This window comes from Telopea speciosissima, chromosome 1 (genome assembly GCF_018873765.1).
Source record: "Telopea speciosissima isolate NSW1024214 ecotype Mountain lineage chromosome 1, Tspe_v1, whole genome shotgun sequence".
NCBI classification, from domain to species: domain Eukaryota; kingdom Viridiplantae; phylum Streptophyta; class Magnoliopsida; order Proteales; family Proteaceae; genus Telopea; species Telopea speciosissima.
Window position 1 is genome coordinate 25,029,734 of NC_057916.1, and position 17,422 is coordinate 25,047,155.

The 17,422-nt window shown below is 38.6% G+C and overlaps 1 protein-coding gene and 1 pseudogene across 1 annotated transcript; one reads left to right on the forward strand and one right to left on the reverse strand.

The window, feature by feature from the left end:
* The first annotated feature begins 536 nt into the window (after positions 1 to 536).
* Positions 537 to 2,636, forward strand: LOC122646657 (annotated as a pseudogene).
* Positions 2,637 to 3,368: 732 nt separating this feature from the next.
* Positions 3,369 to 5,909, reverse strand: LOC122659604 (NAC domain-containing protein 40-like). Its single transcript, XM_043854706.1, has 5 exons — positions 5,861 to 5,909; positions 5,600 to 5,830; positions 5,213 to 5,466; positions 4,351 to 4,644; positions 3,369 to 3,946 (listed from the first exon to the last, which is right to left on the reverse strand). Exons 2-5 carry the CDS (start codon positions 5,787 to 5,789, stop codon positions 3,506 to 3,508), a joined length of 1,179 nt encoding a protein of 392 aa, XP_043710641.1. The 5' UTR covers positions 5,790 to 5,830; positions 5,861 to 5,909; the 3' UTR covers positions 3,369 to 3,505.
* Between the last annotated feature and the right edge of the window lie 11,513 nt (positions 5,910 to 17,422).

A 17,422-nucleotide genomic window follows, 5' to 3' on the forward strand; every position in this document is an offset into this window, starting at 1 on the left:
ATTAATTTTTTATTCAACATTTCATTTTCATCGTTTTTCTTCAAACAAATCGACCTAATCCTCACCGTTATCGCATTGTAGGTTAATAAAAAATAAAAAACATAAATGTAAATTGAACAAAAAGAGGAAGAGAGAGAAGAAATGGGGTGCTTTGAAGAGAGTCGATCTGTTCCATGGTTTTAGTGCAAGGTATCAGAACGGATATCGATAACCTACAAAACCAATACGATACCGATACGGTATCGGCCTGGATCGATTGTATCAGACAAAATTACCCCTAAATCTCCTTACAAAAATTGAATTTTTTGATCATTTTACCCCTTGTCTGTACCGTGCTATCGATACGGCATCGACATGGTATCGATGACCAGCAAAATCGGTACGTATCGCCCGATATGTGCGATACGATATCGATACTTAGAGCCATGATCTGTTCGAAGAACAACGATGAAGATGAAATGTTGAATAAAAAATTAATTAAATAGAAAAATTGAAGAAAAAAAAAAGAATGGAGTAAAAAACGGGAGAGAGAAGAAGCAGGTGGGTGCTTTCATTATTTCCAATTTTAATGACAAAAATAGTAAAAAATAGAAGAAGAATGGTAGGTTAAAACTTAGATAGATTAGGAGGTTACTAAGTGAAAAAGAAAGGCAATCTAGGTACTTAAAAACATGAGGGTAGAAGGAGATGTAAAAATTTATAAGCAGGATAGTTTCAAAAAAGAAGTTTAAGATAAGATAGTTTTAGTAAATATAGGCTAAGTGTAAGGTAGTGATAGTAATTACCCCAAATAAAAAAGGGATTTGTTAATCTCCTTTTCATTTTTTATTCCTTCTGCTCTCCATTAAAATGGAGAAAGGGACTGGATGCTCCCACTTCTTCTCATTTACATGGGGTTTCTCCCTCAACTTCTGTTGTTCTCTGCTTTAATTCTTCACTCATGGGCACTCGAAAGCGAACCTGGTTTGGATATGAAGCTCCTGAGCCAGGAACTGTTGGAATCGGCAAGGGAGACTCAGTTCCTGAATTGGTTGAAAAGTGTTCGAAGGACAATCCACCAGTACCCAGAGATCGGTTTCCAGGAGCATAAAACCAGTGAATTCATCAGGTCAGAGCTCGAAAAGCTTGGAATCGAATACTCATGGCCAGTGGCGAAAACAGGGGTGGTAGCATCTATCGGATCTGGAGAGCACCCTTGGTTCGGTCTTAGAGCAGACATGGATGCCCTTGCATTACAGGTTTGTCTCAATCGCTTCCTTAATTTGTTCCTAATTTTTCTATTACTTCCCCGAACTGTGTCTGATTAAATGAAACCATGATCATCATACTCATTTGCAGGAATTGACAGAATGGGAGTACAAGAGCAAGATTGATGGTAAGATGCACGCCTGCGGCCACGATGCCCATGTCACCATGCTCATCGGTGCCGCTAAGTTGCTCCAAAGTCGAAAGCATCAATTGAAGGTAAACTTAAAAATTAAAATTGAAGCTTAATTGAATTGGGTATTCCTCCCGGTTCCTCTTATCTATTCAGAACTCAACTCAATCTGATCTAATTTATTCTGTTAATGCCATTTTGAACTTGGAAGGGCACCGTCAAACTTGTTTTCCAACCAGCAGAGGAGGGTTTAGGAGGTGCTTATCATATCTTACAAGAAGGTGTTCTTGACAACATTCAATCTATGTTTGGGTTGCACGTCGCACCCTAGTTGCCTACTGGAACCATTGCTTCGAGACCTGGTCCAATAATAGCCGGAGGCCGCCGCTTCTTGGCTGTAATTTTCGGAAAAGGTAGTCACGTGGCAGCTCCGCACAAAACTAGAGACCCAATTCTTGCGGCGTCCCTTGCGATCCAATCGCTGCAACAGATCGTTTCTCGACAGATAAATCCTCTTGAAAGTGCGGTAATTATCCTCCCCTACTCTTTCTCTGCTCCAAGGGATTTTTTTTTTTTTCTGAATCTTTATCAAAGGCAACTTGAATCAAATATATTCAGATTAACGTTCTTACTCGTTTGTTTCCAACACTGTAGGTAGTCTCAATCGGATTTATTCAGGGCGGCCAAGCAGAAAATGTTATCCCCGAGGTTGTGAGTTTTGGAGGAACCTTCAGGAGCATGAGCTCTGAAGGTATCTCTCGCCTTCGTGATCGAATCAGAGAGGTATCCAATTTCTGATTTTGCATTGTTTGTTAAATTGAGTTAGAAGATCCTTTCTGCTCAAAAAATGTTATTTTTGTTAGATCATAGAGATGCAGGCAGAAGTACATCAGTGTAAGGCTACGGTGGATTTCATGGACAAGAAAATCATTCCATATCCACCAAATGTGAATGATGAGGCAGCATACGAGCACGCGAAGAGGGTTGGGCAGAACCTACTTGGGGAAGCCAATGTAAATTTGAGTCCTATGATGATGGTTGCGGAGGACTTCAGCTTCTATTCCCAGAAGATGACTACTGCATTTTTCTTAATTGGAATAAACAATGAAACTCAAAAACCATATCAACCACTGCACTCCCAACACTTCGTTCTTGATGAGGAGGTCCTCCCCATTGGAGCAGCTCTCCATGCTGCTGTTGCTATGACTTACTTCGACAGCCAAGCTCAAGTTATTGGTTAAGATGTCTATGTTGAAAAGAGAGAGAGAGAGCAAAAGTTGTTACTTGTCTTCAAATATCAAATACAGAACGGGTACAGATCAGTTAGGGCCCCTCCCAGAAGATGGGATATATGATCAGCTATAAGGGAATCTGTGTCTGGAACAATTCAACACACAAATAGAGTAATAACTTTCCTTGTATATCAAGTATCTGAAATGCAATATGATCAGCTATAAGGGAATCTGAGTCTGGAACAATTCAACACACAAATAGAATAATAACTTTCCTTGTATATCAAGTATCTGAAATGCAATCCAAGTCTCTGACTCTTTCCAAACTATGTTTGTGTTAATTTGTAATCTCGTTCTGATTATGTTTCAACGTTAAAAATGCAAAACTCATTTTTGCACATCCTTAATTGCAAAGGGATCTTTACAGTAAATGCAAACATTATGCAATTTATGTGGATAATTGATTATGAATGCCTACACCATGGAAATGTTGTTGAAGAATTGTTTGCTTTGGTTTATCGGAATAGATGTTTCTTATTTTAATATAATATGACTCCATTACATACATACATGACCATCAAATTCCACCTAGGAAGAACATAATAAATTCAAACTACATTCTGGTTGTTGCTGCATGAATGGATCCCATCTTTGAGTTGTCATCTTAATGATCAATATATTGATCATAACTAGGCTTAAAGAAACAACAGCCCCATTACTTATATACATGACCAAATTCCACCTAAGAAGAACAGCACAAATTCAAATTACATTGGGGCTGCTACTACATGAATGGATCCCATATCTAAGTTGTCATCTTATGGTAAATATATTTAATCAGAACTAGACTGAAGAAACCACAGCATCCTATACTCAGTCATCTGCCATAAAATCTTCACAGCTTGATATTACAGGTGAACATTTTGAGATGATTGATGCATCTGAGCACCAGGAGGAACAAAACCAGTAAGGCCACGATTTTGAAAATCATAAATATGAGCCTAGTGTCTGTCCCAACTGAAAATATACTTTCCATTCTTTTAAAACAATACCTCGCGTCCTGCCTTATCATTTTCTCTACATCAGTTACTTCTGGGGCTGCAAGATAAAACCTTACTTCTTGCTTTTTTAATCTGATTCTCCGTTGTGCTGTACCTTGGCTAGGAAGCTCCGAAGCCTTCATTGCATTTTCCCTCTGTTTATATGTTCTCTCAATCAGGGACATCTTGTCGATTTTTGGCAACAATGAAGGACTTTCTCGCAGTGAAGAGTAATCAAGTTGGATGATATCCTCATTCAAAATATCAGCAAAACAATCATCTTCTGCGTCATGATCCTGAAATTGAGGAGTAAATGCCAGGTTCAATTTACAGAAAGATATTAAGAAGGATAAGGTAAACCATGAAATTTGTATCTTCATAAGAATTCTTGGTAATAGGAGAATATGACAAGATGATTGAAAGGTAAGATCAGTTAATATTCCTCTTCCTTAGGATTGGAAGAAGCTATATAGGAGAATCGAACTTGTATCTTTGTGGAGAAACAAAAAGTTGGTTTCGTGCATGAGATTTAAGCAGGCATTTCCGTTTAGGACTTGCAAAAGAGAGAAATGTGATGTGAGGGATTGTAGGAAAAAAATCTTCCATTGAAAACTCACCATGCTGAGGTGATGAAGGTTGGGAAGTTCTTGGTTATATCAGAAATTAGTCTATTGAATCAGACAGAATATCTAGATCATACCTTTTGGCCAGAGCATTCTCCATTCTTTTGAACGGATTCAGATGTAGATTCACTTTGTTCTATAAAGAGGGTATCCAAAGTGCTGCTTTGCTTCGTGGATAAACATCCTGTTTCCTCAACCTCTTCTCCCATTCTTGTCTCTGCCTGCTTCATTACATTTCCATGGTGGTTCACAACGGAAAGACCAGCATCTGTCGCTGCAAAATCTCCTTGACTCACTGAATTGCTGTTTGAACTATCATCATTTGCTTTAATTGGAACTTTTTTCCGGAGACGACAGACGACAAAAGAATCCTGCAGAAGCAACAATCCCAGATCTAGATCAGCAGATGTTAACTAACATCTTTCTCTAAAATTATTAAGCATGATTCGAGGATATAAGCAATGAAAAGTGGAAGTGGTAAACATGTTTCTGTAACTAGTTCCAACTCCAACCCTTGGCATTGAAATTATAGAGTTTAGGAAAGGAAAAGGGGTAGGGGGCGAAATTCCTCAAGATCAAATCTGCACAAGGGAAATCATCATGCATGGATAATCTTATAAGAAGGTATCCTCAACAAAAGTAGTTTAGTGAGCACGAATATCCTTAAGCAACAATCATTTACAAGCAAATCCAGTGATTGCAATCTAACACGAATCATAAGGAGTTAGACACTGGCATTGCACCTATAATTTAGTTCTGTGTGTCTCAAGGGTTCTTTGTGTATGTGACTGCAGCTGATTAAGGAACAAGACTTGTATAGAAAGTGAAGCAATAAAGCACATAGATAATCAGCATAAATGGAGCAAGGGTTTTAGGATCTAAGGATTGAGTTTCAGGACAAGGGGGTCAGATAGGTGAAGGAATATACATAGTATATACCTGGCCTCTGCCTTTGACAGTAAATTCGTGCATTATCCAATGCGTCCTCTCCCCATCAGGTGCACGGCCGATGTGGAAAACCAGAGTTCTTTTGGTTCCAATCAGATTAGAACCAGACTTGACGTCACGCTCTTTCCCAGTTGCTTTCCAGTATCCCACCGTGGTTGCCCTCTTCGTTTGCGACCCATTTGGGTATTTCTTGCCTCTAGGGCAAAAGAAGAACCATTCGTTGTCTGATGGGATGATGGACTTGTCTGGTTCCGAAGAAACGAAACATGAATCAGGAATAAGAGAATTGCAAGAAAACTGCTTAAATTCAATATCAAGGCTTAATTATGTAATCGAACTCTGTTTTTTCCTAATGGAATCTCTTGTCTCAATTCTCACCTGGTAGGTCCCAAGGTTCGAATCGACAGATGTCAACTTCAGAGATCACCTGGACGCTCTGCTCCAGCCCATCAAGCTTCCGCTTCAAATAATAGGAAATCAATTCTTCGTCAGATGGACAGAATCTAAAACCAGGAAACACAGAAGTGTCCACCGTAGAACTCGAACCATCCCTGAAAGACAGAGGCATCTCCAACAACCCGCAGACACACAAACAGAGAACTCGCAGTTTAGCACACAGAGGGGGGGGGGGGGACGAAGCAAAAACAGAAATTGATGGCTTCGCTAGTTCGATTCCAAGGGATTTTTGTGAGACTTGTTTACGTCAGGGTCTTCGATGGTTCTCCTCCCAGGCAAAGAACAGAATCAGAAACATTCTTTCGTGTCCGCTACTCCGCATCGTCTTTGCTTCTTCTTCTTCTTCTTACTCTTCTTCTCTTCACGCCTCTCTCGGCCCTTGTTGAGGAGTTTTTTTTGTTGTTTAGCTCTTTTTTGGGTACAAGAAAATGCTTTAAGGATTAAACCAAGACTGGGGCGGCCATACCAAGTGGAAGACTGACTTGGTTATGACTAATGACGCCTGGTGCTGAGACATGCTCTGTTAAGCTTTACACGTGGATACTTGGATACGTAGAGATATCCACATTTTTTATTTTTTTTTCCTGATACAAAAGATACATACCCACATCTACGCTACGTCGTTCGACGGTTCGAGCGCGCGTGACCGGCACTTGCTTTTCCTGTTCTGGTAATACGGATTCCACGTGGTTTAAGGTATCTCTTCACGTGCCTTTGAGAATTAAAAAAAACTTACCCTCATGTTATCCCCAAAAAATAATAAACTTGTCCTCACTTGTAAACCCTCGTTATAAAGTAGAAAAGTGAAATTTGAGTCACAACCCTTTTCTTACTTTAGAATTTCTTGTTTTGTTATGTGCAGGATTTTACTCCATAGACCTAAATTCTGTTGGATGGGTTTTGGTATTTTGTTAGATGGCAAATTGACTTTGGTAAGCACAGGTTTCACTAAGAATGGCCATATTTTGGACACAAAACTGATTATCAAGAGAGGTGTGAAGCTGAAAGAAGTTTAGTGTTCTGACAAGTCCTTGTCTGGACTTCTTCCAACTCTATCCCAATCTCCTTGGCCTTTTGAGCTTCTAACACATTTTTTGCTGATTTCAAAAAAGTCTAAGAATATCTCCTTCCGAAATTTAATAAATGATAAGACTCTAACCTGACTAAAATATAAAGCCAAAAAAGCGGCCCTTCAATCTCTTTTTTGTAACTATGAACAATGTAAGTTGTCATCCACTTAGTAGTAATATTACTTTTCCTTTCACCAAAAAAACTCTTTCCCTACGTTAACGTGATAGGCTTGTAAAATCTTTGCCCATTGTAAGTACCGTGGCTCTCTGCGATGAGGTTTCCTCAACCTTAATGGCGACAGACTATCGGTCTGGTATTGTGGGGGTATCGTTTTGATACATTATCATGGGGTAAGGGTTATGCTTCATAAAAATATTAAAACAAAATGAGGAGTCGCCACTTAGGGTTAGGGCCTAGGACCCAATAGGTGTAACCCTATCCGTTATGAACGGAAACAGGTTACATGATTCCATATGGTCTAGTCAGAGATTAGGGTAAAGGGTCAAGTTACAAGCATGGGAAGGGGTTAGGCACCCATCTTGCCCTGCGAAAATCGATCTTTCTATTATAGATGTTAAAGGGGCGAATATTCTCTTTTTCTATGACAATGAGGCTATATAATGTACATTATAACTATATTTATAATATACACATTAAAACGGAAAAATACAGAAGACTACATTGTAACGACAAAAATACAATGATTATACCTTCATAGGGGTATACCTCAGATCTTGACGGTCCCCTAGCTCAAGGGAAGACGGACGAATGGACCAACACCGATTTTTCGAACAAGGTAACGGCTCTCGGGATGTGTCTTTCAGACAGAATAACGGCTAATAAGGAGGAAGTTTCGTTATCCGTAAGCGAACAGAATAACAGCTATAAAAAGGAACTTTCGTTATCCATATACAGATAGAATAACGACTTGATCGAAATGGGATCGCTCTTCGAATGTATGAGTAATCGACGGATCTACCCACAACTCGAGTGGGTAATCGATGGATCTATCCGCAACTCAAGTGGGTAATCGATGGATCTACCCACAACTTAGAACACCGCTCAAAACTCGCTCACAAAGGCCTGAAAGAGGGGAAGAATCAAGATGGGAGGGTCTCCCTAAGCTTGGGATTGCTTCAAATGAGGGGAGGGGGACCCCCTTATTTATAGGGGGTGTCCCATTTTCAAGGCGTCGTAGATGACGTCATCCCGCTGATGTCATGACCCTCCACGGCAACGTTGCTCCGTACACCACTGCCATGGGAGGCCTCCACGGGGTCGTGGGGCACTGTCCACGGCACCGTGGACAATGTGGTCCCCCTCTTCCTACTTTTTAAGCCTTAAATGGGCTTTCTTGGGTTTTTGGATGTGTTTGGGCCCATGGATCCGATCTTTTTTGTCTTAGGAAAGGGAACGGGGTGTGATGTCCATTGTCCTTATCCCGTTGTCATCATCGCCAAGGGGTGGCAAAATTCAGTGTTGACACCCATGTTCTGCTGTTGCATACTTCAACGTGAAATTTGCATGACTCAGTAGGGGTATCAACTGGTCAGTTAAGGATGGTTTTAGTAGGATATGTGATAATAGCGAATCTGAAACCAAACCTCTTACCCAAAATATATATCTAAAACTAAACCAATAAGAAAAGATTTGGTTTTGATTTTGATTTGATTTGGTCTCGGGTTTTTATCGGGCAAGTTTCGATTTTGGTTTACTTTGGTTCAGTTTCACATATATATGTACTATAAAATTATGAAAAAACAAAATATATTGTTTTTTATAAATTTTTTGCTGATATCATGTTATATCGGTTTGGTTTCGATTTTAGCCTGAGTCAGAGTCGGGTTTGGCCTAGCTAAGGGGACTCAGGTTTAGACTTGGGTTTTAAAAGGCCTGGACCATCCCGACGTTGTTACAGCCCTATGTGGTGTTCGGCTATAAATTTTTTTTTAAGGATAAAAATAATGAGATTACGAGGATCCACCACAATCTCACCTCCTCAACTATAAAGAAAAGGATCAAAGTAGAAAAAATTCATCAAATAAATCCATTCATAATCATAAATTGGAAATAACAACAATAGTATAAATAAATGAAAAAAAAAAAAAAGCATTTAGGAAATTAACTTTAAAACAAGAGTTTTCTTCCATGTCACTGTGCCTAGTGAAGTATATAATGTTTCACTATTTACCACATGGTAGTACATGGGTTAGTCCATGTGATAGAGGATCAAACAAACATCTCATTTGTATAATTTTAGTTTTAAATGATTGGAAGAAGTAGCTAAAATTACAAATGATGCAATTTTGTCACTATAAAGACAAAATGAATTTAACAAATACAACATTTAAAAAAATATTAAAGTCAACAAAATTGAAAATCAATAGTTAGTAGCAAACTTCTAAAATCTCTCACATGCAAATTAATGATGGATTTTTTTATAATAAACAATATGGGGAGGGATCTTTTTGAGCAAGCGGCCTAGGGAGCGCACCAATGAAGAGTGTTGAAACAGTTTTATATATAGGGGTAGAGAGGTCATTTCATATGAGGAGAGATATATACATAGGGTGCTAGTATACCCTTTGACATCAGCTCAAAGAATCTCTTCCCTAAGGCTTGATTGATGCAACGAAAACAATTTGAAATTTTTGACAAAAAAATCTATTTATTGAATATTTCACAAAATCAAATCAAAATCGAAATAAAAATCATACCAAATTTGGCCTAAATAATAATGCCCAACACTCTTGTAGAGAAATGCAAATTAGCCTGTAGACACCACATTTTGACACCTTGGAAGTATGTCTTGGCAATGATGGTTAAGGACGTAACTCGTGTGGTGACTGAATGGCAAGAATTACCAAATTACCCCTACCCCATTTTTTGTAACCAAACTGTCCCAAATAGAGCCTAAACCCTTAACATAGCCATATTTAACCATTTTAAGTTCACATTTGAAGTTTCACCCAAATCCAACACCTTTCATGAAAATGACCGTTTTGCCCCTGGCACGGTTCTCGGTATCTAGACCACCCGATTTAGTCTGAAATACTTTGGATGACCTCATTTGGTCATATTAAGTTTTCACGTAAAGTTTCGGCCATATCGGGTAACTTTTGTGAAAATGACCGTTTTGCCCCTGGCACGGTTCTCGTATCTGGACCACGATTTAGTCCAAAATACTTTGGATGACCTCATTTGGTCATATTAAGTTTTCATGTAAAGTTTCCTCGGGTAACTTTAAAAATGACCCCATCTGACCACCGATTTAGTCCGAAATACTTTGGATGACCTCATTTGGTCATATTAAGTTTTCACGTAAAGTTTCGGCCAAATCGAGTAACTTTTGTGAAAATGACCATTTTGCCCCTGGCATGGTTCTTGGTACCCGAGCCACCCGATGTGACCTGATATCATTTGGATAACTTTATTTGGTCATATTGTGCTTACACGTAAAATTTCATGTAATTTTGGTATCATTTGGACCTTGATCGGTGTGAAACACCATTTATGTACTTTCCTCGATATCCATGCCATTTTTAGGCAAAATCCAGCATATCTGCCACACGGATGGAAAGTACAGGCTGAGACCTTCGCGGCAATATGTGGCGCGTCAAAATCGGCCACATGGATTGGGAGATATTAGCATTTGAACGTGGACCTTTAAAATGGAATCTTTACATGGTTTATTAAAAAATAAATAAAATAAAAAAGGTGGGTCAAACTGAGTTGACCCGAACCGAGTCAACCCAGTCTGACCCGGCCCAGCTGGACTGTCGGCAGGGGACAAGCCCCCACCATTTAGGCTGAGCCACACATGGCCCATCACCCATGCCCACCTGCCCAGCAGGCCTAGGCACACGCATGCCCAGGCTGCACAGCAAGCCTAGGCACACGCAAGCCCAGGCTGCTCAGCAAGCCTGGCCACACGCAAGCCAGCCCAGAGTCATTAAGGCCCCAAGGGTCTTTGAGACTTTTCCTCGAACAGATTTTCTCCTATAAATAGCAGACCATTTGGAGGGTCTAGGGACGTAGAAAAATTAGTGAAAAATTACCTTCACGCAGTCCTTGACCCCCTCTTTCCAAACATGATTTTCTCATCCATAGTTTATGCCTCATTACTGATATAAAATTCCATAAATACCCCTTCTTCACCACTCTTGCCATTCAGAGCAACCACAATTGGAGCGGCTTTTGGAGGTTTACGGCGACTATTTACGGTCACACCAGGTTACTCAAGCTGAGCCTAGGCACTTCCACGCTTCAAGGGTATTTTCCCATATTTTTTACTTATTTTTAAGCATTTGTTTTGATTTTCTTTACAACAAAGGTTGTTTTTCAGTTATAAAAATGTTAAAAATAATTCAAGAGTGATAAAATTCTGAGATATTTAGGGATGATGTCTACCACTATGTTTGATATTCATTAATTTTCTCAAGCTCCAAATCATGTTTTTTGTGATATTTTTGCCCCTGTGAAGAATTTCAGATTATGTAAAATCTGAACATGTGGGTGGGTATTTGGACAAAAGTGTTATGACCATGTTAAAGATCATGTTTTTATTCGTGGGAATGAGCTCTGGTTTGATCCAATTCGGATCTGTGATGGGCATTTTGTATTTTTCTTTGTTTTCCATTTTTTTTAGTATTTCAGAAAATATTAAAAATAATATAAATGCATAAAAATTCACAAAAAAATTATGGAATGCATATTTCATCATGCTTGATTTTATGGAATCATTATCCACTGACATGCATGTTTTATAGTTTTTATATACGTTTCCCACCTCATTTAGGGGTATAAATGTCATTTTTCTAATTATAATGAAAAATTCTGGAAAAATAAGAAAAATGTTTTTCATGCATGACATGCTGTTGTAGAATGTTTTAAGATGTTTTCATATGCATGTGACCATCATGCTTGATAAATATGAATAAAAAGTCATTTTTGCCCTCCAGGGGTGTTTTTGTAATTTACCAAATGCGGGCCCAGACTATCATTCTAGAAATATCATTTGGTGTGTTCAGTCATTTTAGGATGTTTAACATCACTTTCGATGCCTACAATGATTCTAAGTGTCTTTTTGACACTTTACCATTTTGCCCTTAGGGGCATTTTGGTCATTTTGCGACCAAACCTTGTTTAGGACCCCAGAAAGGCTCCTGCTACTTTTGCCGCATATTTTGACTTTAATAAACATGTTTTAAGCATAAGTCAGCATTTTCATGAATTATCATGCATTTTCTATATGTTTGCCATGACAGGGGCATTTTGGTAATTTTTACCACCCCCACATTTTCTTGCCATTTTATGTGCTCTTGATGATCCAAATGCATGATGTTAATGTTATTTAATCATGTTTTGCTTATTTACAGCATTTAAATATGATTTCATGCCTCTGTACATATTTTAGCCCTTCAGTGGCATTTTCGTAATTTTGGCTATTTTGGTCTATAAGCTGTTTTGCTTATCAATATAATTGTCCTTCTCCATGATATAATTAGACTTGGTTTTCTTTTTTACAGTCAACCATGTTTTAGACCATAGAGTTAGGCTTTCTAATTTAGGTAAAATCCATTAATTAGCTTAACTAGGATACATAATGTACATAACCATCTAGCCTAGTGATAGTAATCAGGATTAAAACATTAATCTTAATTAGCTTAACTAGGTTCATAAATTTCAATTAAGATAATAAAAAATCTTCAAAAAAAAAAAAAAAATAGTTTAATTAGATACATAATATGTATAAAACAACAGTACACAACAGAGTTTGGTCTAGGAAGACCGACCGTCGACCGGGCGGTTGCTGGGTGCCTAACACCTTCCCAGCCCGTAACTTGACACTTACCCAGAGATCTAGGGTAGACCATCCATTGAGTCATTGAAATTAAATTAGCGCCCCTTCTGTGAAGGAGGGGCACCATTCATGGGTCCTAGACCCTAAATCTAGGTGGCGACGCCCATTTTCCCATTTTCTCATTTTCTTTCTTTCCCACCGGGTGCACGCCCAGCGACCCTCCGTCTGCTGCACCTACATAGCCCTACCTTGTTATGTGATAGTTCTTAGGTGTGGTTATTTGTGATTGTGGTTAGTTATTATTAATTATATATATGTACAGGATTGTGGTTAGTTATTATATATAGTTATTAGAAGTGAGATGAATTGTAGAGAGAAATTCTAGGAGGGTGGGGAGAAATTGTAAGAGTGAGGAAGTGAGTAGTTAAGATTATCCATGTTTTTATTGATGAATGAAGAAGTAGAAAGGGAATTAGAAAATTATTAATTTAATTCGAAAGTTAATCTCGAGAAAGGATTGGCGGCCTCCAAATTGCGCCATGACCCTGACTTCGTCCGTAAAGTCAAATCTCTACTTTCTCTCCTGTCTTTTATTTTATTTTTCTATTTGTTTTCTATTTTCTCTCCACCAAGATCTGCACACGTAACATGTTATTGGCGAAGCCTGATTTCGGTCCGAAAAGTGGTTCAATGAATCTTCGAAGGCCGTTTCGAAATGGCCTCGGATGGCCGAAAAAGAGCGTACGTCAAAGCCAGAGGTGGTGCGTTGTGTTGGGATCGTCTAAACCTTGGAAACGATGTGTATTTTGACATATGTTATGTTTTGGTCCGACCCTGACCGGTTTGGCAATTTTTGGGTCTGGGGGCATTTACGCACTTTCTAGGTTAGGGCTTCTCTATATAATGTTCTTATCTCTGGGAGGGCTGGATGTGAGGATTTGTAACATTTCAAAGATAGTGAAATTCGTTCTGTTGCTCGGCCGTGGACATAGCTTCCCATCTTGGGGGTGAACCACGTAAATACTTTGTGTTGTGCGTTGTGTGCCTTCTCTGTTTTTCGTTTTCTTCTGCAAATCACCACTTCTGGGCATTGCTTTCTTAACATAACATATCTCCTCGTGTTTTATGTGTGTATACAGTTTTACACCCATATTTTTAAGCATGATTTTAGGTATATTTTGGATTGGAGTTGGATTTAATTGATATGGACCGGAGAGATCTTGCTCATTATTAAACGGATAGGCCAAAATCAGGTTGAGTCATAAGCCTCTGCCATAAACTGGGTTAGAAATGGAATTTTCTTTTTCTTTTTTTTTTATTGGGTAAGAAACGGATTGGACCTAGGGGTGCAATTTTGGCCTTGTCAGCCCGAACAAGGCCTGGACTGAGATATTTGGCCCAGAGGGCGGGTCAGGGCTAGAAATTTCTGACCCTGAGTTAGGGTTGGGTTGGGTTAGGGTTGAGGCCTCGGGCTAAGCTTGGCCTGGCTCGGCCCAGCCCAACCCAAATTTAAGTTATACTATAAAATATATATTAATATAATATATACGTTATAAATTTTAAATGTCACCCACATTTTTTTATATAATATATTATACATGAAGACAATAAGTGATATAATACATTTTGGGATAATGTACACATACCACCCCTGAGGTTTGACGAAAGGATAATTTTACCCCTCAGTTTTAAAAAATTCTGCGTAGCCCCATGAGGTTTGCAAACAGTAACAAATAAGCCTATTCCGTTAGTTCATGACTAATAGTGTTAAAAATAAGAGGTGAACTGACAAAATTACCCTTGCAAAAAAATAAAAAAACCTACAACTCATCATCCCCGAATCGGTTGGGGAAGATGAGTTGCAGGTTTCAAAACCCTTTCAACCTAGAGATGCAGAGATCTCTTCCGATCGCTTACTAGGATTTCTTTTTCTTGTTTTGAGTTGTAAGCTTCTCTTTCTCTGTGTCTCTAGATGAAACAATATTCAACCCAATAATCACGCAAGCAAGAGTCAAGCTATATTTATCTCAGATTCTTGCTTGGTTCATAGAATCTATTGCAGAGCACAATCCCAGTAAGGTAAAGATCTTCCTACTTTTCAGCTTAAATAATCTTTCGTCATCTCGTTCAATAAAATCACACAAAAAGAGAAGAGAGGTGAGGTCAGGTGAGGGACAAGAAGAAGAACAAAAATAAATGACTCATACGAAACTTGTAGTTCGCTTAGAATGCTTTTGGTTTTAGGGTTTCAAATTGGGAAAAAATCCCAAATCAAATAGTAGTTTCAGAAACCCTAGTTCGTGACATTTTCATATTTGGCTCCGTACTTCAAATTCTTACATATACAAAGTCATCAATCGCACTGAAAAGCCAAACAAAATCCAACAAGGGAGACACAATTAATGATGTTCATCGTTTTTATTTTTAATAAAAAACAATTATTATAACTAAAAACTTGAAATCTTTAGGATGAGTTATGAGATTCAATAATGGAGATTAGACGCAGAAAAGCAAAATCAAGAGAACAACAAACAAGAACAAGATGACAAACTAACAAAAGAAGAAATTCAAAGGCTATTGGTCATTCTCTAAAGGCGCAAAGAAGATCCACAACACAACAGAGACACTGAAAAATAGCATCATAAAAGGATCATGTCAGAAATTGCAGAGAAAAGAAAATCTGCAGACGGGTTCTTCTTATTTCTGCAAGCGAACGATGGAGAGACAAAGAAGGAAAAAAGATAATGAGAGAACAGACCTTGATGATCGGAGACAAAGATGGGGATGTGAGAGAGTCACTCCTCCCTTGCGTTGAAGCTCTGGTGATGGATTGTACCCTTTCTTTAGTTATACGAGTTTGAACCAGAATCAAGACCTCACATAACCGATTCAGGGGAGTTTGAAAATCAGATCAAATAGTCATCAATCGCACTGAAAGGATTTTAATTTGGGATTTTTTTCCAATTTGAAATCCTAAATTCCTTAAGGGTTGAAAGGGTTTTGAAACCTGCAACTCATCTTTCCCAATTGATTTGGAAGATTTTTTAACACTGAGGGGTAAAATTATCCTTTCATCAAACCTCAAGGGTGGTATGTGTAAATTACCCTACATTTTATTATAGTGTTATTTTATTTAAAATTGATAATGTTCTCTCTAGCCCATTCCAGCCCATGTAGTTCTTACCCCCCTCCCCATGATTAAGGCCAATCAGGGTCAGCCCGGCCCGACCCTGAGGATGGATCAGCGTTGGATTTTTCTGGCCCTGAATCAGGGTCGGGTCAGGCTTGGGCCCAGCTAAGGAGACATAGGATTGGATTAGGATTCTATAAAGCCCGGCCAACCCAACCCTATTGCAGCCCTAATTGGACCTGTATGCAGATTAGGCCTGTCAACATCCCCAACCGTTATTAGTCTAGGGCCTCTATCGGTCTATCCTATCTAATCACCAAGGGCACGATTCAATTCGGCTTTGATTTGGTTTCAGAAGTGTTGGTGTGAATCGAAATCAAATCCGTTTTGAAATTTGATACTTAAACCGAACCTGTTGAGTTTGATTTGATTTTGATTTTGTCATTCGGTTCTTACACGGTTTTAGTTCGGGTTCCTATACTAGATTCATATGCTATAATATATATGTATTGGTAGAACATATACTATAATACAGTAGTAATATAAATATTAATATACTATATATAGTATAATATAATACTATTATTAGTAATATGTACTATATATTATTATTGTCATTATTATAATATATTAATATGGGAAAAATAATGTTCTTTGGTTGCGTGGTTCATATGCCCCAGACACAAGAGCACTAAATTACCACTTAGCCCCTCTTGAAATTAAACATTCCATCCATGTTAATGCCATGCATGCGCCTTCATTGACTCTCGCGCTAGTGCAGGGGCTACATGACCATCGATCTTTGTCCCATTAATATATTATAATACATAGTATACCAATTTGGTTCGGTTTTGATTCAAATAGATGATTCTTATGTTGGAACTGGAATCAATCCGAATTGAAGCCTACAATCCAGAAACGAATGGGAAACAAATTTATTCAGTTTGATTTGGTTCAACTTATTTAATCTGATTTTGGTTTCGATTTTCAATTCCAATTCCAATTTGACCTACCATCATGCATAAATTAGAACCACTGGTAAATTGTGTCAATCCTTCTACACTAGCAAATCCGGTGCATTGTTGGATGTAGAGGGTTCCTAATCCCCACTCCTTGAGAACAATTGTCACCTCTAATTCCTGCAATTCCTTTAATAGGGGGGAGTGGACCTCATCTTGGGTAGGGAGTAGAGTGGTCATTTTTGTTTCCATGTGAGGAATCAGAGGAATTGGAGGGGGCAGCGAAATGGAGGGGATATTGATTTCACTCCTTGAAGGTAATGATAAGATACCAATAAGTATTGGTTGGATTAGTCAATATGTTTTTTTTTGTCAATTCTAATCAAGGGTTGTTAGACCAACTAAAAACTACATAGGGAAGGCTACGATAGGCCAACAAAACCTACAACTAACAAACAACGGGGAGAGGGAAAGGTTGTCTTATGATACAAATGTGACCAGGAGAGTCGACCCTCGACCTCCGAGGGGGATAATGCACTTCAATTGACAGCCTCCAATCAACCAAGCTAGCAGCTATTCACGATCTGTCCGTATTGAACAGATATAAATCAAGCATATGTTTTTCAACAAAAAAATGGACGTCCCTATGGTATCAGCTGATCCGAAGCAGTCACGTATTGGTATTGGTAGTAACGTCACGGATATGAATCGGCCGATACTGATACCTAAAATCATGTTTGACTGTTTGTTTGAGGGCCAAAGTTCATTTTAAAAAACGTGGA

Excerpts from the sequence above, each read along its gene's own strand:
- LOC122659604 (XM_043854706.1), bottom strand. The coding sequence starts at position 5,789 with ATGCCTCTGTCTTTCAGGGATGGTTCGAGTTCTACGGTGGACACTTCT. Across the intron at positions 5,467-5,599 it reads CGAACCTTGGGACCTACCAG|ACAAGTCCATCATCCCATCA; the intron begins GTGAGAATTGAG and ends CTTCGGAACCAG. Across the intron at positions 3,947-4,350 it reads GAGAATGCTCTGGCCAAAAG|GATCATGACGCAGAAGATGA; the intron begins GTATGATCTAGA and ends CCTCAATTTCAG.